Source organism: Trachypithecus francoisi, unplaced genomic scaffold (assembly GCF_009764315.1).
Source record: "Trachypithecus francoisi isolate TF-2019V2 unplaced genomic scaffold, Tfra_2.0 Lachesis_group5, whole genome shotgun sequence".
Taxonomy (NCBI): domain Eukaryota; kingdom Metazoa; phylum Chordata; class Mammalia; order Primates; family Cercopithecidae; genus Trachypithecus; species Trachypithecus francoisi.
Window position 1 is genome coordinate 138,997,567 of NW_022681470.1, and position 24,557 is coordinate 139,022,123.

Consider the following 24,557-nt stretch of genomic DNA (forward strand, 5'->3'; position numbering starts at 1 on the left):
ATAGTTGCACAACAATGTGAATGTGCTGCTTGCTAACAAACTACACACTTTAAAAGGGTTAAAATGACCAAATTTTGTCATGTATATTTTAGCACAACTTTTAAAAACTGACAGAACTGAAATAAAAAATATTAAAATACAAAGTCTTAAGAATGGGAACGGCTGGGTGTGGTGGCTCACGCCTCTAATCCCAGCACTTTGGGAGGCTGAGGCGGGTGGACCACTTGAGGTCAGGAGTTTGAGACCAGCCTGAGCAAAATGAAAAGACTCCATGTCAGCCGGGCACGGAGGCTCACGCCTGTAATCCCAGCACTTTGGGAGGCCGAGGCAGGTGGATCACGAGGTCAGGAGATCGAGATCATCCTGGCTAACATGGTGAAACCCCATCTCTATTAAAAACACAAAAAATTAGCCGGGCGTGGTGGCAGGCACCTGTAGTCCCAGCTACTCAGGAGGCTGAGGCAGGAGAATGGCATGAACTTGGGAAGCGGAGCTTGCAGTGAGCCGAGATTGCGCCACTGCACTCCAGCCTGGGCGACAGAGCAAGACTCCATCTCAAAAAAGAAAAAAAGAAAGAAAGAAAGAAAAACTCGGCCGGGCGCGGTGGCTCAAGCCTGTAATCCCAGCACTTTGGGAGGCTGAGATGGGTGGATCACGAGGTCAGGAGATCGAGACCATCCTGGCTAACACGGTGAAACCCCGTCTCGGCCGGGCGCGGTGGCTCAAGCCTGTAATCCCAGCACTGTGGGAGGCCGAGACGGGCGAATCACGAGGTCAGGAGATCGAGACCATCCTGGCGAACACGGTGAAACCCCGTCTCTACTAAAAAATACAAAAAACTAGCCGGGCGAGGTGGCGGGCGCCTGTAGTCCCAGCTACTCGGGAGGCTGAGGCAGGAGAATGGCGGAGAAGCTCGGGAGGCGGAGCTTGCAGTGAGCTGAGATCCGGCCACTGCACTCCAGCCCGGGCGACAGAGCAAGACTCCGTCTCAAAAAAAAAAAAAAGAAACCCCGTCTCTACTAAAAATACAAAAACTAGCCGGGCGAGGTGGCGGGCGCCTGTAGTCCCAGCTACTAGGGAGGCTGAGGCAGGAGAATGGCGTAAACCCGGGAGGCGGAGCTTGCAGTGAGCTGAGATCTGGCCACTGCACTCCAGTCCGGGCGACAGAGCGAGACTCCGCCTCAAAAAAAAAAAAAAAAGAAAAGAAAAAACTCCATGTCTACTATAGTAAAAATACAAAAATTAGCCAGGCGTGGTGGCACACACATGTAGTTCCAGCTACTCGGGAGGCTGAGGCATGAGAATTGCTTGAACCTGGGCACTTCAGCCTGGGCACAGAGTGACACTCTTTCTCCAAAAAAAAAAAAAAAGGCCAGGCGCGGTGGCTCACATTTGTAATCCCAGCACTTTGGGAGGCTGAGGCGGCGGCTCACTTGAAGCCAGGAGTTCGAGACCAGCCTGGGCAACACAGTGCAAACCCATCTCTACAAAAAATTTGCCAGGCGTGGCAGGTTCACACAGGTGGCCCTGAGGGCTCAGACTGTCTGAGGTACATCTGGGTCATTGCACAGCCTCCTTGAGACAAGGGGAAGGCTGGCAGTGGCTATGGGCAGGCAGCCTCCCCACCTCCAGCTGTCCCTGCACCAGCCCGTGTCAATCACCGGGCTCACTTCACCGCTCTGGTAAACCAAGCCTGAGGCGGGACCGTCAGACCGTCTCCAGCCCTGGGCATCCCTCGACACCTCCACTGCTACTCCGGCTGCATCTACCTGGGGTTCTCCCACCCCTAGTCAGGAATCTTGTGTCTCCCTGTGCCCCTAAGGTGGGTCCGGTTAGACCCCTCTGGTGGCTTCTCTGTGCCCTGAGCAAACTCTTCCTGCCCCTACGACCTCGTCTCACTCCATCCCCTAAACTTCAGTCACAGCTGGCCCAGGGCTGGCCACTGCCAGAAAGACTGGGCCCAGGTGGTCAGGATGGGCCTCTTGGAGGTGGGGACATAAAAGCCAAGCCCCAAAAGATGTGAAGGAGCTGGTGAGGGAGGGTCTGGGATCCAGCGTCTACCCAGGCAGTGGAGTGTCCTCTGGACATATCTGCATGTGGGAATGCGGTTTGGAGGGCAGCGGAGCATTCTCAAGGATGCATGGGCCACTCCTTCGCCAGGCTCCATGCCCCTGCCCACCAGGGCTCTGGGCTCTGGGCTGGTGTCACCGGAATGGAAGCAGGGCCACGTACCGTTGGGTGTGGCGAACTGGATGAGGACGCTGTTGCAGCCCAGGGTGATGATGAAGGACTGCTTGCCCACGCGGCTACACTCTGTCTCTCGGGACACCGAGCACTTAAAGACACATACATCTTCATCTATGAGAGAAGATAGGCTGGCGTGAGCAGTACAGCCCTGTTGGCTGCCTTCTTTTGAGCCCAGGTCCCTGACGCCCTCCTGCTGCCTCCCGTTGGTGCCCCCAGATTCTTCCGGAGTGTCACAAAACCACCCTGGCAGCATTGCCAGGTGCGCTGCCTGCCCAGCCCACATTGAGGACAAGGGGGCGGCTGATCAGACAGCAGGGATACAGTCTGTGTCCTCAGGATGACCAGGGCTGAGACAGGGGGACAGTGAAGGCTGAGATGGACAGACAGGGCCACCAGGCACGGTGCCAACCCACAGGGCCTCAGAGCTGGAGCTGCCTCTGCTCCACTCGGCTGAGCCCTTCTGTTCTTGGATGGGTGCAGTGCAGTGACTGCATGGGGCTACTGTAGCCAGACCGCCGGGTTCACACCCCACCCATGCCATTTGTTCACTGTGACACAGGCAGGTCCCTCAGCCTCTCTGGAACTCGGGTTCTCACTGTCAGATGGGGCTAATTGCAGGGCAGTTGTCTAGTGAATTACGACACTGTCTCCCTGTACCCATCATGATAGCTGTTACTAGTCATTCATTCCACAAACCTGTGGCCACTCCACTCCAGCCAAATGGTGAAACTCAGCGATGCCAGGAACGGGCCGGCCCAATCAGGCACTGTGCCCCTGCCTGCCGTACTACAGTGGGACAGGTGCATCATCCGTAGTATTCTTGGCAAAAATGTTTGACCTAGTCCCATCTTCAAGGGACAACAGAAAACGACAGGTTGTTGGGCAGGCTACAGGACAACCAGGCTGGTCTCCTCGAACAGGCCAATGTCAGGAAAGACCAAAACGGTAGGAGCTATTCCAGAGTGCAGGAGACAAGAAAGGGGGGAGTGCCCAATGCGATGCAAAGTGGGACCCTGGGCTGGAGCCACATGAAAAATGTTTTAAAAAGTTATAAAGGACAACTGGGGAGACCGGACCCACACCTCTAATCCCAGCACTTTGGGAGGCCAAGGCAGGAGGATCACTTGAACCCAGGAGTTGGAGATCAGACGGGGCAGCATAGCAAGACCCTGTCTCGACAAAAAAATTTAAAAATTAGGCAGGCGTGGTGGCGAGTGCTTGTTGTCTTAGGGACTCAGGAGGCCGAGGTGGAAGGATCAGTTGAGCTGACTGTGCCACTGCATTCCAGCCTGGGTGACAGAGCAAGACCCTGTCTCAAAAAAATAAAGGACAACTGGGGAGCTGGACAGAGTAGCTCCCACCTGTGGTCCCAGCTACTTGTGAGGCTGAGGTGGGAGGATCGCTTGAGCCCAGGAGGTTGAGGTTGCAGTGAGCTATGATGGTGCCACTGCACTCTAGTCTAGGCAACAGAAGTGAGGTCCTACTAAAAAAAAAAAAAAAAGACAACTAGGAAAATGTGAGTGTGGAATACATATGTCATAATTTTAAGTTATTTGGATGTGACAATGGCATTGTGGTTTTGTAAAGAAATGCCTTTGTTCTTAGAAAACATATGTGGAAGTATTTATGGCAAATTCCTATGACATCAGTAGCTTGCTTTTCAATAGCCCATCACAACAACAACGTGAGTGCAAATATGGCAAAAGTGTTCCCAATCACCCTGAATAGCCAAAACAATCTTGAAAAAGAATGAACCTGGAGGATTCCCATGTCTCAATTTCAAATTTTACTATGCAGGTACAGTAATGTAAACAGTGTAGTGGTACTGGCAAAAGAATGGAGACACAGATCAATGGAACAGAATCAGAGTCCAGAAATAAACCCTTACACTTATCCTCAATTGATTTTTGACAAAGATTCCAAGAACATTCAATGGGAAAAGAACAGCGCCTTCAACAAACCCTGCTAAGAAAACTGGATAACCACAGAGAAAAGAATGAAGTTAAACTCCTACCTCACACCATATACAAATAAAACAGAACTCAAATGGAGCAATGACCTAAACATAAGAGCTAAAACTAGAAAACTCTTAGGAGAACTATTTGCAAATCATCTATTGCTAAGTATTTAGTGTCCAGAATATATTAAAAAAACTCTTTTAGGGTCAGGCCTGGTGGCTAACACCTGTAATCCCAGGATTGTGGGAGGCGGGCAGATCACTAGAACCCAGGAGTTTAAGACCAGCCTGGGCAACATGGTGAAATCCCGTCGCTACTAAAAATACATAAATATTAGTCAGGTGTAGTGGCGTGTACCTGTAGTCCCAACTACTTGGGAGGCTGAGGTGGGAGAATCACCTGAGCCCAGGAAGTTGACACTGCAGCGAGCAGAGATGACAACACTGCACTCTAGACTGGGTGACAAGAATAAGACCCTGTCTCAAAAAAAAAGGTTGGGCACGGTGGCTCACACCTGTAATCCCAGCACTTTGGGAGGCCAAGGTGGGTGGATCACGAGGTCAGGAGATTGAGACCAGCCTGGCCAGCATGGTGAAATCCTGTCTCTACTAAAAATACAAAAAAAAAAAAAATAAATAAAATAAAATAAAATTGGCTGGGCACGGTGGCTCATGCCTGCAATCCCAGCACTTTGGGAGGCCAAGGTAGGCGGATCACGAGATCGAGACCATCCTGGCTAACACGGTGAAACCCTGTCTCTACTAAAAATACAAAAAATTAGCTGGGTGTGGTGGCGGGCGCCTGTAGTCCCAGCTACTCAGGTGGCTGAGGCAGGAGAATCACTTGAACCTGGGAGGTGGAGCTTACAGTGAGCTGAGAGCACGCCACTGCACTCCAGTCTGGGTGACACAGCGAGACTCTGTCTCAAAACAAACAAACAAAAAAGCAAAAACAAACAAAAAATTAGCCAGGCATGGTGGTAGGCGCCTGTAGTCCCAGCTACTCAGAAGGCTGAGGCAGGAGAATGGCGTGAACCCAAGAGGTGGAGCTTGCAGTGAGCGAAGATCACGCCACTGCACTGCAGCCTGGGCAACAGAGCAAGACTCCATTTCAAAAAAATAAAAATAAAAATAAAAAAACAACAATTATTTTTAATCTCATTTTATTATGTTTTTATTTTTTTGAGATGGAGTTTCACTCTATCGCCCAGCCTGGAGTTCAGTGGCACAATCTTGGCTTGCTGTGACCTCTGCCTCCCGGATTCTAGGGATTCTCCTGCTTCAACCTCCCGAGTAGCGGGGGAACTACAGGTGTGCGCCACCACATCCAGCTTATTTTTGTACTTTTAGTAGAGACGGGGTTTCACCATGTTGGTCAGGCTGGTCTCCAGCTCCTAAGCTCAAGTGATCTGTCTGCCTCAGTGTCCCAAGGTGCTGGGATTACAGAGGTGAGCCACTGTGCCTGGCCTAAATATTTTTTTGAGACAGATTCTTGATCTGTTGCCCAGACTGGAGTGCAGCGGCGCCATCTTGGCTCACTGCAACCTCCGCCTCCTGAGTAGCTGGGTTCAAGTGATTCTTGTGCCTCAGCCTCCTGAGTAGCTGGGATTATAGACATGCATCATTACAGCCAGTAATTTTTGTATTTTTGGTAGAGACGCGGTTTTGTCATGTTGGCCAGGCTGGTCTTGAAGTCCTAGCCTCATGTGATCTGTCCGCCTCGGCATCTCAAACTGCTGGGCTTACAGGCATAAGCCACTGGGCTGGGCCAAGAACTTTTTTAACTCAACAACAAAGAGATAGCCAGGGCTGGGCACAGGCTCATGCCTGTAATCCCAGCACTTTGGGAGGCCAAGATGGGAGGATAACTTGAGGCCAGGAGTTCAACGTCAGCCTGGGCAACATAGCAAGATCCCATATCTAAAAAATAAAATAAAATTAGCTGAGCATGGTGGTGCATGCCTGAGATCCCAGGTACGCAGGAGGCTGAGATGGAAGGATTGCTTGAGCCTGGGAGCTCAAGACTGCAGTGAGCTATGATTCTGCCTGTGAACAGCCACTGCACTCCAGCCTGGGCAACATAGCAAGACTCCATCTCTTTAAAAAAGCAAAAACAGGGCCGGGCGCGGTGGCTCAAGCCGGTAATCCCAGCACTTTGGGAGGCCGAGGCGGGTGGATCACGAGGTCAGGAGATCGAGACCCTCCTGGCTAACACGGTGAAACCCCGTCTCTACTAAAAATACAAAAAACTAGCCGGGCGAGGTGGCGGGCGCCTGTAGTCCCAGCTACTCGGAGGCTGAGGCGGGAGAACGGCGGGAACCCGGGAGGCGGAGCTTGCAGTGAGCCAAGATCGCGCCACTGCACTCCAGCCTGGGCGACACAGCGAGACTCCTCTCTCAAAAAAAAAAAAAAAAAAAAAAAAAAAAAGCAAAAACAGGCCGGGGGGGTGGCTCAAGCCTGTAATCCCAGCACTTTGGGAGGCTGAGACAGGTGGATCACGAGGTCACGAGATTGAGACCATCCTGGCTAACACGGTGAAACCCTGTCTCTACTAAAAAATACAAAAAACTAGCCAGGCGAGGTGGCGGGTGCCAGCTCGCCTGGCACCCGCCACTACAGCTACTTGGGAGGCTGAGGCAGGAGAATGGCGTGAATCCAGGAGGCGGAGCTTGCAGTGAGCTGAGATCCGGCCACTGCACTCCAGCCCGGGCGACAGAGCGAGACTCCATCTCAAAATAAATAAATAAATAAATAAAAATTAAAAAGCAAAAACAAATGCCAGGTGCGGTGGCTCACGCCTGTAATCCCAGCACTTTGGGAAGCCTAGGCGGGCAGTTTACGAGGTCAGGAGATCGAGACCATCCTGGCTAACACGGTGAAACCCCATCTCTACTAAAAATACAAAAAAATTAGCGGGACGTGGAGGCGTGCGCCTGTAGTCTCACCTGCTGGGGAGACTGAGGCAGGAGAATGGCATGAACCCAGGAGGCGGAGCCGGCAGTGAGCCGAGATCGCACCACTGCACTCCAGCTTGGGTGACAGAGCAAGACTCCGTCTCAAAACAAACAAACAAACAAATAAACAAACAGCTGGCCAAGCGCAGTGGCTCATGCTTGTAATTCCAGCACTTTGGAAGGCAGAGGCAGGCAGATTACCTGAGGTCAGGAGCTCAAGACCAGCATGGCCAACATGGCGAAATGCCATCTCTACTGAAAACACAAAAATTAGCCAGATGTGATGGCGCGTGCCTGTAGTCTCAGCTACTCAGGAGGCTGAGGCAGGCACAATTGCTCGAATCAGGGAGGCGGAGGTTGCAGTGAGCTGAGATAGGACCACTGCACTTTAGCTTGGGCAACAGAGCAAAGACTCCGTTTCAAAAAAAAAAAAAAAAAAAAAAAGGCCAGGCACGGTGGCTCATGCCTGTAATCCCAGCACTTTGGGAGGCCAAGGCGGGCAGATCACGAGGTCAGGAGATCAAGACCATCCTGGCTAACACGTTGAAATCCCGTCTCTACTAAAAATACAAAAAATTAGCCAGGCGTGGTGGTGGGCACCTCTAGTCCCAGCTACTCGGAAGGCTGAGGCAGGAGAATGGCGTGAACTCGGGAGGCGGAGCTTGTAGTGAGCCGAGATCGTGCCACTGTACTCCAGCCTGGGCGACAGAGCAAGACTCCGTCTCAAAACAAAAACAAAACAAAACAAAACAAAACCAACAGATACTCGTATGCAAGCATTCATAGCAGTACTTATTCACGACAGACAAAAGATAGAAATACAACCCAAATGTCCTTAAACTGACAAACAGATAAACACGGTTTATTATTAAATGAAACATTATTCAGCCATAAAAATAAAGGAAGCACTAAGCCATGCTACAACATGAATGAATATCAGAAACATCACACCGAAAGAAGCCAGACACAAATGATTCTATTTGTATGAAATATTCACAGAAGGCACGGTGCTGGTGGCTGAGAGCTAGGAGAAGGCAGGAATGGGGAGCAACTGCTTAACGGATGTGGGGTCTCCTTTTGGGGTGATGACAATATTTTGGGAGTAGACAGAGGCGATTGTTATGCAACATTGTAAAAGGGTTGATTTCATGTTATAAAATAACAGCTCTTGACCTCCCAGGCTCAAGCCATCCTCCCACCTCAGCCTCCCGGGTAGCTGGAACCTCATGCGCATGTCACCACCCCTGACTAATTTTGTTTATTTTTTTTGTAGAGATGAGGTTCTTACTCTGTTGCCCAGGCTGGTCTGAAACTCCTGGGATTCATGTGATCCTCCCACCTTGGCCTCCAAAGTGTTGGGATTACAGGTGTGATTTTGCTTCAATGGAAAAAGAAAAATGGGCCAGTGTGGTAGCTCACGCCTGTAATTCCAGCACTTTGGGAGGTGGGCAGATCACTTGAACCCAGGAGTTTGAGACACGCCTGTCCAACATGGCAAAACCCCGTCTCCACTAAAAATACAAAAATTACAAGGCATGGTGGTGGGGGTGCCTATAATCCCAGCTACTCAGGAGGCTGAGGCAGGAGAATTGCCCTGGGAGGCGGAGGTTGCAGTGAGCCGAGATGGCACCACTTCACTTCCAGCCTTGGGCGACAGAACGAGACTCCGTCTCAAAAAGAAAAAGAAAAAGAAAAAGAAAACTTCCTAACTGACAAGTCCAGGTATGAGGGCCTGCAGATATGAGACCCGCAGGGCAGCTCCCCGGCCACACCCAGCCAGTCCTGCCAGACTCTCTCGCCAGGTGCCGCCCTCCTGAGAGGGCAGGGCATGGAGGAACCTCCTGAGCCCCTGCCAGGAGGAGGGTGTCAGCAGGCCACTGCCCCAGACTCACAGCCTCACCACACCCACAGGGGCCCCAAGAGAAGGTGCTCCCAGCTGTAAGTGGGTCCCAGGAAGGCACATCCAACCTTGGCAAGGTGCCCACGCTCATAAGGAGATACTGTCGATTTGTTGGCCATGCCTGGGCGACAGCAAGTGGGCGCAGGGAGGCCTGTTTACCAAGCAGCCTGGCAACCCAACCAGTTGCCTGAGGCGCCCCTCTCTGACCTGGCGCCGGGCAGGCAACTACAGGACCTGTGGCCAAGTGAAGCCTGGCTGTGCCCAGCCAGGGCTGGGGCTGGGCTTGGGCCAAAGACGCTGGGGCTGAGGGCAAGTGGATCGCTTCATCACAGCAGCAGCTGCTGAAGCCCGCGGAGCCAGCAGCTTCTCAAAGTCACAGCTCTATCCCCAGGTTAGTCCCTGGCACACAGAAGACACCTGGGAAATACTGACAAACCAAAAAAAAAGAAAAAAGAAAAAAGAAAAACAACAAGCTAGACCATGTTCCTCCCTTTGTTGGGAAGACACCCGAGCCTCTGAGCTCCGTGTCCATCATTCCTCATGGCTGTCCCCGCCTGGGCCCCTCCCCACAGACATACTCAGCCCTCTAGTCCCTACATGGGCCAGGCCCCAGGCCTCTGCACATGCCGTTCCCACTTTCTCCCTTCCTCTCCCCTCCCTCTGCTACTATGGGCCCAGTGGGCCATTGCACACCTGGCCCAGGGTCGCCTGTGAGCAGGCAGAGAATGCACAGCCTGTCTCCTGGCTGGCGAACAGCACCCCAGGAGGAGGGCAGGAGGGAGCCTTGGGGCCCGAGATGCACAGGCGTCTGGATCCAGCAGTGGCGATTCAGTGCTCACCACAGATGCAGCCCTGCCCATGGGAAACTCACTGTGGCATCCTCTCATGGCCAGTAACCACCTCTCACAGCAGCCATTCTGCTGGGGAGGAGCAGTATGGGAACTGGGGAAGGGGGCAGGACCCCAGGATTCAGAAAGGCCCTCTGTGTTGGCCTCTAGAGACTAATCCAAAAAGCACCACTGTTGCTGCATCAGCTGGCGCATGTTGGGGACTGTGTGCACGTGGCCAGGAGAGGTAGGGGACAGGCTGCAGGGCTAGCAGGCAAGGGTGACCAAAAAGCAGACTCTGGAGCCAGGAAGCTGTGGTGACTTCAGACCAACTGAGGCTAGGGCAGAGCTGGGGTATTTTTTTTTTTTTTTTTTTTGAGACGGAGTCTCGCTCTGTTGCCCAGGCTGGAGTGCAGTGGCCGGATCTCAGCTCCCTGCAAGCTCCACCTCCTGGGTTTATGCCATTCTCCTGCCTCAGCCTCCCGAGTAGCTGGGACTACAGGCGCCCGCCACCTCGCCCGGCTGGTTTTTTGTATTTTTTAGTAGAGACAGGGTTTCACCGTATTAGCCAGGATGTTTTTTTTTTTTTTTTTTGAGACGGAGTCTCGCTCTGCCGCCCAGGCTGGAGTGCTGTGGCCGGATCTCAGCTCACTGCAAGCTCTGCCTCCCGGGTTCACGCCATTCTCCTGCCTCAGCCTCCCGAGTAGCTGGGACTACAGGCGCCCACCACCTCGCCCGGCTAATTTTTTTGTATTTTTTAGTAGAGACGGGGTTTCACCATGTTAGCCAGGATGGTCTCGATCTCCTGACCTCGTGATCCGCCTGTCTCGGCCTCCCAAAGTGCTGGGATTACAGGCTTGAGCCACCGCACCCGGCCAGCCAGGATGGTTTTGATCTCCTGACCTCGTGATCCGCCCGTCTCGGCCTCCCAAAGTGCTGGGATTACAGGCTTGAGCCACCGCGCCCGGCCTGTTTTTTTTGAGAAGACGTCTCACTCTGTCACCCAGGCTGGAGTACAGTGGCACAATCTCAGCTCACCACAACCTCCATCTCCCAGGTTCCAGTGATTCTCCTGCCTCAGTCTCCTGAGTAGCTGGGATTACAGGCGTGCACCACCACACCTGGCTAATTTTTGTATTTTTAGTAGAGACAGGGTTTCACCATGTTGACCAGGCTGATCTCGAACTCCTGATCTCAGGTGATTCGCCCACCTCGTCCTCCCAAAGTGCTGAGATCACAGGTGTGAGCCACCGTGCCTGACCCAGCGCTAGGATTTTTTTACCCTGCAGTAAAAGGAACGGGACGGGGATCTCCTGGTGGAGTCTCCAAGGGGGAACGTGAAGAACACGATCCTGGACTGAGTGTTACGCTTCGGCCACCCCTGGACCCACCCTGCGGCTACTCGCTGGCCTGCCTGCTTACTCGGCCCTGATGAAGCTGTGGGGCCAAGGGAGGAGGGGCTGGAATTGCAGGGAAGGGGGTAGAAAACTGCCCCATCTTTGAGGCAGCTTTTCTTGCTCCCCAGGAAGCAGCCCCCCACCATGTGAATCCAGGTCACAAACCCCCAGTTGCCATGAGCCAGGCCTGCCCACACCCTGGGAGGCTGGGATGTCACATGATGTAAGAGTGACAACACTCTAAGGGCCAGGCTCTGTTCCAGTGCCTATGTCTAACCCGTTTCCTCTTCTCATCACCCCTGGGAGTATCTACTCTCACTATGCCCTTATTTGCTCAGAGAGGTTAAGTATCTTGCTCAAGGTCACACAGCAAGAGTGGCCGAGGTGACTGGCACTGGCATCCCCATTCCTCACCAATGCACCAGCCGACGTCTCTGCGCTTCCTAGAGCAGGGTTTGGCTGACTTTCTGTGTAAAGGACCAGACAGTAAATATTGTGTGCTTCCTGGGGAATCTGATCTCTGCTACAATGATTCTATTCTGCCTTGCAGCAGACAATATGTAAACAAGTGAGCATGGCTGTGTGCCCATAAAGCTTTATTTGCAAAACCCAGCAGGATTACAAGTGCAGAGCAGAGGCTGGACCCTCAGCGTCCTCGCCACCCACTTCCTTATCTGCTCACCAGGCACTGGGCAATGGAGACACGCTCCCCATCGTAGGGGTGGTGAGGACAGCCGAGTGGCAGACTGACAGGGATCCCCAGATGGTGGACTCTGTAGGTGGCACCTGACCCAGCCTGGGAAGGAGACTAGGGACAGATCTGCCAGTGAGGGGAAGAGCACAGGGAAGACAGGGAAACAGGGGTGGCAAAGACAGTGTGCAGTGAGCCCTGGGAGGCTGCTGGGACAGACCCCCGTGCAAGGTGGGTTGATGTGGGTAGGGGCACTGTGGACGGACTGCAAGAGGCCCCAGTGGATTGGTGGCTCGGCTCTGGGCAGCACTGGGAGGGACCTTGCGCAGGGTGGGGAGAGACCCGCTGCCACACAGGATGAGGCAAGAGCCAAGGGCTATGGCTGGCCAGGCAGGAGCCAATGGGGATGAGGAAGAGGGCAGCTCTTGGGGGACCAGCTGCTGTTCCCCACCTGCCTTAGAGTCAGCACCCTACACATCCCCCCTCCTTACTGGCCTCCCAGGGCAGCAGAATCTGGGGGACTCTAAGGTACAAGGACTCCCTAGCCCCAGACCTGAAAAAAATGCACTAGAGAATGGTGGGCGGGGCAGCAGGAGCTCCATGGCAACCCTGGGTCCCACCCAGCATGCAGGAGGGTTTTGGAAGAACAGGGACACGTCTCTCAAGGGTCTCACTGAGCAGATGGTCCCGGGGGACGTACCATGCCTCAGTCATCTCCCAGGCCACCCTTCAAGCCGCACAGTGTCTAACACAACCCGCCTGCTGTGCTCTTGCCTCACACCGCCCCATGGTTCCCCAGCACCTTCTGGAACCAGCCCTCTGCCAGTGTCCGCAGTCTCACTGCTGCCCCTTGGGTCACTCCAGCCAAACCTTGCTGGCCTTCAACACTCCCTCCCAGTCAAGATCATGGGCAGAGGTTCTCTCTGGCCTCTGATGATCCTTAGACATCACCCTCCCGCCTTCCCCTGCTTCCCTGTCACCTCCTCCTAGAGGTCCTCCAGCATTTCCCAGACAAGCCCTCATTGCCTGGCAGCTCCTTATTTAATGCCTACCTGACAGCCCCACAAAGTGCAGATCCAGGGCTCTGGGCATGACCCACACAGTACCTAGCACACAAGGGGCACTCATGGGTACCAACCAGAATGCCCTCCCCGGGATAGGGGTAGGGGAGGCCCAGCCTCTTCCCGAAGCACAGGGGGCAGTGGGTGCAGGGGTCCAGGTGTCCAGGTCAGAATACTAGCCTGCCCTCACCATGAGCATGGCCTTGACTGGGGAAGTGGCTTCACTATGCAGAGACGTTTAGCATCATGTGGCCACACAGCAGCACTGTCTATTCACCTCCTGCCCCTCCCCCTTGCTTCCAGAAAGCAATGGAACAAGCAGGGGATCCTTGGGCCCCTGAGGCTTGTTAGACCTGGGTCAGGGGGACCTGGAGTCCCTTAGAACTTCCCATCCCTAGGCTGGGCACAGTGGTTTGCACCTGTAATACCAGCACTTTGGGAGGCCAAGCCACGTGGATCGCTTGAGGCTAGGAGTTTGAGACTAGTCCGGCCAACATGGTGAAACCTCATCTGTACCAAAAATACAAAAATCAGCCAGGAGTGGTGGTGGGCGCCTGTAATCCCAGCTACTTGGGAGGCTGAGGCAGGAGAATAATCTGAACCTGGGAGGCGGAGGTTGCAGTGAGCAGAAATCATGCCACTGCACTCCAGTCTGGGTGACAGAGCAAGACTCTCTCTCAAAAAGGAAAAAAAAGAGAACCTCCCACGCCATCGTGACATCAGGGCCACATTCTTTGGCAGACAGAGAACAAGGAGGCTGGCTGGGAACAATGGTTCATGCCTGTAATCCTAACACTTTGGAAAGCCGAGTCGGGAGGATCACTTGAGCCCAGGAGTTTGAGATCAGCCTGGGCAACATAGTGAGACCCCATCTTCTACAAATAATAATAAAAAAATAAGCTGAGCATGGTGGTGTGCACCTGTAGTCCCAACCATGTGAGAAGCTGCGGCAGGAAAATCCCTTGAGCCTGGGAGGTCAAGGCTGCAGTGAGCTGAGATTGTATCACTGTACTCCAGCCTAGGCGACAGAGTGAGACCCCATTTCAAGAAAGAAAAAAAAAAAAAAAGAGAGAGAGAGAAAGCACAAGGAGGTGGAGGGCAAGAAGAAAAGCAGCAGCACCAGCTGGGGGGAGAAAGGCCACATTTCAAGCTCTTGCATCTCCAGGGGGAACACAACTGTAGCCACCAAATGGAGGCATAATTAAAGCTATTTATCTCAGCAGACCTGGGGCGGGGGAGTAGCTGGTGGCTGTAGAAGCCGTCGTCCAAATGGTACATCTTTTATTAAATCGCCTCCTGCTGCTAAAGACGACATGGGCTCTTCACCTTCCAGAGGAAAATATTACCAAAGGAGGAGAGTTAGGTAAAAAGAGGGAGACCCCCCACTCCCCCGCGGCCAACTCCCATCCCACAGGTACAGAAAAAAACATGCTTTCTGAGGCCCACTCGGCTGGCATCTCTTTGCTCAGCCTGCTCCGCCTGGACCACATGCAGGCACAGAGGACCTGGCGGTGAACCAGAGAGCCACCCCCGGCCCTCCCATGATGGGAGTCCACAGTGGGAGGCAGACAGCACCCAGCAGGGCAGTGAGGAGACGGACAACAGAAACTGGCAGTAAGTGCTGAAAGGAGGGAAAGCACGGGAGCTGACGCACGCGGACCGGGCCCAGTTCAGATTCCAGGCAGACTGGGGAAGAGGCGGCACCTGAGCCAGGCCCCACTGCCCTGGCGGCAGCGACCTTGTTTCCACACTGTGGGCACCAGAAGCTTCTCCCCGTTCCTGTGTGGCTTGGTGCCCATGTGCCCAAGAGGCAGCAGAGATGACCCAGCAGGGAAGGACTGAAAGGATAAAGGATGGGCTTTGGCATCAAGAAGGACTTGGGTTTATCAGGGAGGGGCTGGGTTCAGGGCCGAACCCTCTGTTCTCCGGCCCTGACCTTGGCTTCCTCATCTATCCAACGGCCACCCTGACACATCCCAAAAGGGTGAGGTGACATAACCCAGGTGGAGGGCCTGGCAGTCCGGCCCCAGGGCACCATCCTGGAACTTCACTAGGTCAGAGCCTATGTGCAGCAGAGCCCCGCAGGGCTTGGATCCCCTGAACTAGCAGCTGCCTTCACCCCTGGCCTCAGGAGACCCATCTATAAAATGGGCACAATGGCCGGGCGCGGTGGCTCACGCCTGTAATCCCAGCCCTTTGGGAGGCCAAGTCAGGCAGCTTACAACGTCAGGAGATCAAGACCATCCTGGCTAACACGGTGAAACCCCATCTCTACTAAAAATACAAAAAAATTAGCCGGGCATGGTGGCGGGCGCCTGTAGTCCCAGCTACTCAGGAGGCTGAGGCAGGAGAATCACTTGAACCCAGGAGGCAGAGGTTGCAGTGAGACGAGATCACACCACTGCACTCCAGCCTGAGTGATACAGTGAGACTCAGTCTCAAAAAAAAAAAAAAAAAAAAAAAAATTAGCCAGGCATGGTGGTATATGCCTGTAATCCCAGCTACTCGGGAGGCTGAGGCAGGAGAATCGCTTGAACCCAGAAGGCAGAGGTTGCAGTGAGCAGAGATTGTGCCATAGCACTCCAGCCTGTGCAACAAAAGCAAAACTCTGCCTCAAAAAATAAAATAAAATAGGCACAAAATAGGAATGAAAACCCCTCCCTGCAGTGAGGATTCCCAGGTAACGGAGGGAGCGGTAGGTGTTAAGTACTTCATAAACAAGAGCAGCTGCTGTTACCATCATCAGCAACAGATCAATGCCAGCCTCGGAAGAGAATCCCAAACCCCAGAACCCTAACCCGGCCTGGCCTCCCTCTCCTGCGGTAACCTGAGTCGGATCCTCCAATGTCGTCCGGAATCCCAAACCCCAGACCCCTAACCCAGCCTGGCCTCCCTCTCCTGCCGTAACCTGAGTCGGATCCTCCAATGTCGTCCGGAATCCCAAACCCTAGAACCCTAACCCGGCCTGGCCTCCCTCTCCTGCCGTAACCTGAGTCGGATCCTCCAATGTCGTCCTCGGAGAAGCTCTGGAGCAGTTGTTCCACGGTGCTGCCCAGCCCCGGGTATCTGAGGACCATCAGGTCACCCTGGGCTCCTCTGGCCCAACCCTGGCCTCTGGGTGAATCCCAACCCTGCTCCAGCACTGGAGCTGGGTGTCCAGGAGCCCTGCAGCCATGGCTCTGAACGGGCACTGCCCCAGCACATCAGAGCTATGTCTGAGCAACTGATCAAAAACTTCCGGCTCAGAAATCCCTTTGCAGGGCCTTATGTATGCTACAAGCTCTACTTGCAGAGATACACCTAGATCTGAAGGCGCCCAAAGCAGAAAACCGAAATATCCATGGATTAACGAAAGAATGAATAAATGAAGATGCGAGAAATTAAAAGAAATCGATTTCCATCTGTACACACTGACATGTTAAATGACCAAGCCACAAGGTAAGGGACAGACAGAGTGGTGTAAAACCTATGCCCCACAGGTGTACAGATGGGCGGGGAAGGGACAGAGGGAGGAGCGGCTGTGCACTCTGCATTCATGGGGCTTGTCTGGAAACACAATAAAGTGACTTCAGTGCTGCTTCTGGGAAGCAAGTCATACTTTTCAACCCGCACCCTCCTCTGCCATTGTGTGAACGTGCATAACGTGAAGCCTAGCAGGTTGGAGGAGAGATTTATGCATGCACGCTTGTGTGTGCCTGAAAAACCAAAGGTCACGGGCAGTGCGGAGGGAAGGACAGACTGACTTTTCATGTTACACCCTCCTGAGTGGTTTGAATTTCTCCCTTGTACATGAAAGATAGCCAGACAAAAGGCAATGGCGAAGGCTGGGGGCAGGAGAGCCGGCGTCTACGCAAGTTGTCTGGGCCCCTCCCTAGAGTGGGCAGGCTGGACGGGGGACCACCCCCCCAACATCCTTTTGGACGCTGCTGGCTGGGGGAGGGGAGTGGGAACAGGCCCTGAGCCTCTTCTGTGACCCAGCTGGAGGCTGGCGGACAGCCCTGCTTTCCTCAGCTTGGAATCTCCCAGAGCAAGCCTGGCACCCACCCTGCCGCCCTCTGTGGCTGTGATGGAGGTGGGGCAGTCAGCCCAAGGGCAGCGGGGCTCCCTGACCTGCATTCCAGTAAGGGAGGCTTCCCAAACGAGCCAGGAGCAGTAAGATTCAGGTTTGAACCTGAGCTCTGCCACCTGCAAGCAAGGGACCATCACCTCCCGACACCTCAGCTTTAGCGTCTAGAAAAATAAAATAACATGTGGTTCAGTGGGTAGCCATGAGGACGAATCCACCCATGCCTGGCCCAAGACCCATGGGCACACAATAGTGTGGCATTGGCACAAAACACCAGTCTTGGTCCCTGTGTCCCCAGAGTGCTCCAGTTCAAGGCAAAGGGTCAAGAGAAGGAGCCATGGAGACAGTTCTAGACACAAGGCCATGTCGGGCCCAGAACAGGAGCCTGGCCCTGTCCCCCAGGTGGCCACCCCGGGACCCAACCCATCTGGCACGTGGCTGACAGAGCATCAGCTTCACACACTGCTTGGGAACACTCCTCATTTTTGGTCTCCCTCTGTCACCCAGGCTGGAGTGCAATGGCCCGCCCAGTCACAGCACACTGCAGCCTCGACCTCCTGTGCTCAAGAAGCAATCCACCCACCTCCGCCTCCTAAGCAGCCGGGACTTCAGGTAGAATAGAGTTATACCAGGGGAAAAATACATATATATATATATACACACACGCATATATATGTGTGTATATACATGTGTATGTGTGTATATACGCATATGTATACATATCTGTATACATGCGTGCATGTGTATATATATGCATGTATGTGTATATATGTGTGTGTATATACGTGTATACATATGTAAATAAAACAAAGTAGCTGGGACCACAGGTATGTACTACCACACAAAACTAATTTTTAGGCTGGGTGCAGTGGCTCACACCTGTAATCCCTGCACTTCGGGAACACCTGAGGCCAGGAGTTCGAGACCAGCCTGGCCAACATGGAGAAACCCTGTCTCTACTAAAAATACAAAAAAAAAATTAGCCAGGCGTGGTGGCACATGCCTGTAGTCCCAGCTACTAGGGAGGCTGAGGCGGAAGAATCCCTTGAACCGGGGAGGCAGAGCTTGCACCAAGCCAAGATCGTGCCACTGCACTCCAGCCTGGGCGACAGAGCGAGACTCCATCTCAAAAAAAAATTTTGAAATTGCGCAGTGACAAGACGTTGGGAGGTGTGTGGGCAGAGTTGAGAGGTGGCCACCGAGGGGAGAGGTACCTAGGGGTGTCCTGTTGGTATCTCAGGTAGGCCAAGGCCTCCATGGTGCCCCCAAGCACTATTTGGGGCAGCTGCCCTTTCTCCCTGCCCTGGGCTGCCCGGTCAGATCTCAGGAGACGGAGCACTCAACGCGCGCCCCATCTAGGTGGGCTCTGGAGAAAGCCCCCTGAACTGAGGACACTCAAACCTCATAAATCACCGTGGAGATTGAGTCAAAGGCCTGGGGGACACTCAGTAGGGGGCTCCCTCTAAAGGCTGGTCCCCAAGCTCCACCTTCAGGGGTTGACAGCTTTCCTTGTAGTCCTGACCTGCGGGCGACAGTCCCTTCAGTTGCGGGGTGTGCGAAGGGCAACCCCAGGAATAGAAGGCCAAGACAAAGAAAGAGCTTGGCTTTTCTGAAAAAGACACGGGGCACCCCCTTCATTGGGAGCTATTACATGCAAATGTCTCCTGCATCCATGCTAATCAGCTGCCACCGCCAGGGCTTTGTGCACTACAAAAGAGACAGCAGATGTGAGCTGGGGTTCCACAGCCCCAGAAAGCGCAGGAGCTTAGCGGTAATTATGAAAAGCACGGGGTTGGTTGGGGGGGGTCACAGTGCAAAGCCACAAAACCGGCCTGCACCAGTCCCCTTGCTCCACATGCTGTCTGCTGGGCCAGCTCACCCAGTCTTTCTTTTCCCGTGGGCCAAGACTTTGAAGCTGTGATTTATGGAGCCCCAGGAAGCACTCTTAGGTGTTGGCTATGCAGGGCCTTGGTTAGTGCTCAAACCACTCTCCAGGTCGACCTTAGTCCTATTTTTAAGAGGGGAAACCAAGGAACAGAGCGATAATAGGCTCCAGGTGGCTCAGGTGGGGACCCAGAAGCTGGTCCAAAGACAGCCAAACTCCATCCCAGTCTCCGCAGAGTCCAGTCGGGAGGTACTGGGGGCCAGACTCAGGGGACCAGGTTCCACCTGTGCTCTGGGCCTGTGCAATGCCAGGCCAGGCTAGTTGACCCCTGAGCCTCACCACTACAAGGAGGCAATCGAGCCTGCTTCCTGGCACTAAAAAGGGTCTGTCACATTGTGACACTTGGCAGGAGCTGGGCCGCAGCTCTCTATGGGGACTAGGCCAGCAGGAGAAGCCCTTTGCAGAGAGGACACCCACAGTGGCCTGGAAGGTGGGGTTGAATGAGGCGTGTCATGGAGCAGCAAGAAAACCCCAGGTTGCTGAGGGGGATCATCTCCCAGAGCGACTGGGACCCTCCATACCCTGGCTTTCATTGTCAAGGACAGAGAGCTCAGTGCAGCAAGCTGGGCTGCCGCCTGCCTTCAGGCGGGTCAAAGGGCCTCACCCAGAGGAGGGGGTGCAGGCGGGCGCTCCAGAGAGGCTGGGGCAGAGGCAGCCTCCAGTGGAGGAAATCGCAGTTGAGTCACAGAGAAGCTGCCCTGGGCTGAGGCCCACTTGAAGTCCCTGCTTAGCGCACATCTTGAAAGAGCCTGAGTCAGAGCATGCTGGCACATGCCTGTAATCCCAGTGCTTGGGAGGCCGAGGCATAGAGGCGGCTTGGGACCACAAGTTTGAGACCAGACTGGGTGACAAAGCGAGACCCCGTTTCTACAAAAAGTAAAAGATTAAAAAAATAAAGAATAAGGAAAGGTTTTGACCATCAGCCAGAGAAACAGGATGTCCTGGGCCACAAAGCTGCAGGAAGGGCCTCTGCCAGGCCCCAGGGCGTCCAGGAGCCCTTCTGGCCCCACCGAGGCTCAGAGAACAGTACGTTTGGGTTAGGAGGCCGCCTTCCGCCCCAGGACCTGCAGGCTGCTTCACCAGATGTGATTCCAGATGTGGCACAGCTGAGAGGGCAGACACTACCGACGCCACAAAGAAATCAGACACAAGGCAGGAACCAGGGCAGACGGGATACTGGCTTTGGCGAGCTCTGGAAGAGGTCGCCATGGCCAACAGTGACACAGGACAAGGACCAGGAGCAGCAGGGGTGAGCCTTGGACAGGCACTTCCTCCATGGCCTTGCGCTGCCCTGTGGAGGAGTCAGAGACTGGGAAAAGTGGCAGGAGGGGCTGCAGGGCTGATGGCCGAGTGAAAGGCTCAGGGCCAAACCGGGGTTCACATCCAACTCTGCCACCAAACTTTTAGTGCCTCAGTTTCCTCTTATAAAAATTAGGGCCGGGCGCGGTGGCTCAAGCCTGTAATCCCAGCACTTTGGGAGGCCGAGACGGGCGGATCACGAGGTCAGGAGATCGAGACCATCCTGGCTAACACGGTGAAACCCCGTCTCTACTAAAAAATACAAAAAAAAAAATTAGCCGGGCGAGGTGGCGGGCGCCTGTAGTCCCAGCTACTCGGGAGGCTGAGGCAGGAGAATGGCGTGAACCCGGAGGCGGAGCTTGCAGTGAGCTGAGATCCGGCCACTGCACTCCAGCCTGGGCGGCAGAGCCAGACTCCGTCTCAAAAAAAAAAAAAAAAAAAAAAAAAAAAAAATTAGGAAGTGAGCTGGGCATGGTGGTGTCCCAGCTCCTCGGGACACGGAGGCAGGAGGCCCAGTTACTTGAGAGGCTGAGGCAGGAGGATCATTTGAAGCCAGGAGTTTGAGACCAGCCTGGCAAAATATTGTGACCCCATATATATATTTTTTTTCTTTTTCTTTCTTTCTTTCTTTTTTTTTTTTTTTGAGATGGAATCTCATTCTATCACCCAGGCTAGAGTGCAGTGGCGTGATCTTGGCTCGCTGCAACCTCTGCCGCCCAGGTTTAAGTGATTCTCCTGCCTCAGACTCCCGAGTAGCTGGGATTACAGGTGCCTGCCACTGCACCTGGCTAAATTTTTTTGTATTTTTTAGTAGAGATGGGGTTTCACCATCTTGGCCAGGCTGGTCTTGAACTTCCGACCTTGTGATCCACCTGCCTCGGCCTCCCAAAGTGCTGGAATTACAGGCGTGAGCCATCGCGCTCAGCCCTCATCTCTAAAAAAAAAAAAAAAAAAAATTAAAAAAAGATAAAAGATAAAAATGAGGGAGTGGGCAGGGCATGGTGACTCACGTCTGTAATCCCAGCACTTTAGGTGGTCGAGGTGGGAGGACTGCGTGAGCCCAGGAGTTGGAGAGCATCCTAGGCAACATAGTGAGACCCCATCTCTATAAGAAATACCAAAATTAGGCCAGGCACAGTGGCTCACGCCTGTAATCCCAGCTACAGGCTGGGAGGCTGAGGTGGGTGGATCACCTGAGGTCAGGAGTTCAAAATCAGACTGACCAACATGGAGAAACCTCATCTCTACTAAAAATACAAAATTAGCCGGGCATGGTGGTGCATGCCTGTAATCCCAGCTACTGGGGAGGCTGAGGCAGGAGAATCACTTGAACCCGGGAGGCAGAGGTGGTGGTGAGCCGAGATGGCGCCATTGCACTCCAGCCTGGGCAACAAGATTGAAACTCCATTTCAAAAAAAAAAAGAAAAAAAATTAGCCAGGTGTGGGGGCACCTGTAGTCCCAGCTATTCGGGAGGCTGAGATAGGAGGATCAACTGAGCCTGGGAGGTTGAGGTTGCAGTGAGCTGTGTTCACACCACTGCACTCCAGCCTGGGTAACACAGCAAGACCCTGCCTCAAAAAAAAAAAAAAAGAAAGAAAGAAAGGAAAGAAAGGAAGGAAAGAAAGAAAGAGAGAGACACAGAGAGAGACATACATACATACATACATACATACATAAATAAATAAATAAATAAATAAATAATAAATAAATAAGGGAGTGAGCTGTAGGTGCTGCAGCTCCCTGTGGGGGGCTGTCCTGATAGCAAAACCAGTCAATGAACATGAAGCTCCTGGAACCAGGCCTGCCTGGCTTGTCACTCGTGCTCAGCAAACATTAGCTATGGTAGTGCCTGGCAGCACCAATAAGCAGGACTTGGAGGGTGTGAAGGGGACTAAGAACCAAGCATCCCATCACCCCCTATCTAGGGGCTCCAGGGCTCAGAGACAGAGCCAGGCTCCTTCGGAGGGTCCCTCAAGGGCACAGGATGGAAATCTGGAAGCTCCAGCCTATCTTCGCCTTCCTGTCCTGTTCAAGGAAGAATGTGGCAAATTCTCTGGAATGTCCCTCCTCAGTTTGCACGAGGCCCCCCCGGTCTTTGATTATTTATTCAAACGCTCCCAGCCCAGGATGGGTAACAAGAACATCCCTCTTTCATGAGAGCACTGATTGGCCGGGGCAGTCCTCGCCAGGAAGAGCACCCATGCCCACACCGCCGGGCAGGTTTTCTATACTTAAAACCACTATGCTTGCACATGTGTAACACATCCGGCAAAATGAACCCCGGCTCCGAGAACACAATTAGCGGGGGAACGACCTGCCAGCGACTTAAAGAAAAACAGCTCAGACCCGCGCCTGCCAAGGCTAATGAATCGCTTTAAAGAGATAGACAAAAAGGAAGAATAAAAGGGGGTTCTACTGGCAGGGGTGGGGGGGCACAGAGCCCCCCAAACAAGTCTAGATCTGTTTACAAGAATGCCCCGCCTGGCAGCAGGGGACAAACGATGAGAGGAACAGACAGGGAAAGAGGGGCTGTCCCACTGAACAAAACCTACCCAGAGGGGAACAAGTTCCATGTCTGGCTTTGGGTGGTGGTGACGTGAGTGTCCATAATTGTCAGAAGCCTCAAACAGAACAACTAAGGCCTGGGCGTCTGTGTGTACTGACTAAACAATGATTAAAATAAATAAGCGGCCGGGCGCGGTGGCTCACGTCTGTCATCCCAGCACTTTGGGAGGACGAGGCGGGTGGATCATCTGAGGTCAGGAGTTTGAGACCAGCCTGGCCAACATGGTGAAACCCCACCTCTACTAAAAATCCAAAAATTAGGCGGGCGTGGTGGCGCGTGTCTATAATCCCAGCTACTCGGGAGGCTGAGGCAGGAGAATCGCTTGAACCCGGGAGGCGGAGGTTGCAGTGAGCCAAGATCACGCTACTGCACTCCAGCCTGGGGGACAGAGCAAGACTCTGTCTCAAAAAAAATAATAATAAAAATAAAACAATAAAATAAAGAAGTGATGCAGAGAACCCATACCAGAGGAGACACAGGAGGGGCCCAGAATCTTCAGAACCAACTCCTTCAGTCCCGGGTTAGGCCTGTTCTCCATTTCCTTCAACTGTTTTTCAGGGAACAAAAGGCAGGTACAGGGGGAGGGGGCAACTGGGGACTCCAGATTCCTCAACCAAAAGTCAGAGCCGTGTAGTGTCAAAGCGGCAGGTTAGGCTGGGCACAGTGACTCAGGCCTGTAATCCTAGATCTTTGGCAGGCCAAGGAGGGGAGGATTGCTTATGTCCAGGAGTTTGAGACCAGCCTGGACAACATACTGAGACCCCATCTCTACAATTTTTTTTTTTTTTTTGAGATGGAGTTTTGCTCTTGTTGCCCAGGCTGGAGTGCAGTGGTGTGATCTCAGCTCACCACAACCTCCATCTCCTGGGTTCAAGAGATTCTCCTGCCTCAGCCTCCCGAGTAGCTGGGATTACAGGTGCATGCCACCATGCCCAGCTAATTTTTGTATTTTTAGTAGAGGCAGGGGTTTCACCATGTTGGCCAGGCTTGTAGTCTTGAACTCCTGACCTCAAGGAATTCACCTGCCTCAGCCTCCCAAAGTGCTGGGATTATAGGTGTGAACCACCACACCCAGCCAATTTTTTAAAAAAATTAGCCAGCCGTGGTGGCGCATACCTGTAGCTCCAGCTACTCGGGAGGCTAAGGCAGGAGGATTGCTTGAGCCCAGGATTTAAAGGCTAACAGTGAGCTATGATCACACCAGTGCACTCTAGCCTGGGGAACACAGTGAGACCCTGTCTCTTAAACCAAACAAAAAAGTGGCAGGGCAGGCACCGTGGATTTTCTGGGCAGATCTGGAGGCTGCTCAGAGTCCACCCTGCGCGACTCTTGAGACTGAATCGTGAAGCTCCCCAAGCAGGTCACTAGAGTGAGATCAGGAAGCAGATCCGGAAGGTGCCGGAGAAGGCCCCTGGGACAGATAAACCACACCGGGGAAAGGGACTTCTCCTCAATCACTGGGGACGAGGGGGTCTCGGGCAGGATTCCCAAGGCTAGTCTGTGACCTATCTACCCCAACACCTGGCCGCCCTGGGATACATCTTCTCTTCCAGGCCACGTAGCAGGCTTAGGAGATCAAGGATTCACCTATGCTGGGTATGGGCCAATCCTCGAAAGCCCCCTCCATTTAACGGGAGAAAACTGAA

At 53.4% G+C, this 24,557-nt stretch overlaps 1 protein-coding gene across 3 annotated transcripts in view; it reads right to left on the reverse strand.

The window, feature by feature from the left end:
• CARM1 (coactivator associated arginine methyltransferase 1) overlaps nt 1-24,557 on the reverse strand; it is a 54,948-nt gene that overhangs the window by 17,596 nt on the left and 12,795 nt on the right. For all 3 annotated transcript variants that reach the window (XM_033200112.1, XM_033200111.1, XM_033200110.1), the window contains exon 2: nt 2,233-2,358. In XM_033200112.1, the coding sequence (XP_033056003.1) occupies nt 2,233-2,358 (126 nt within the window). The remainder of the gene's footprint in view (nt 1-2,232; nt 2,359-24,557) is intronic.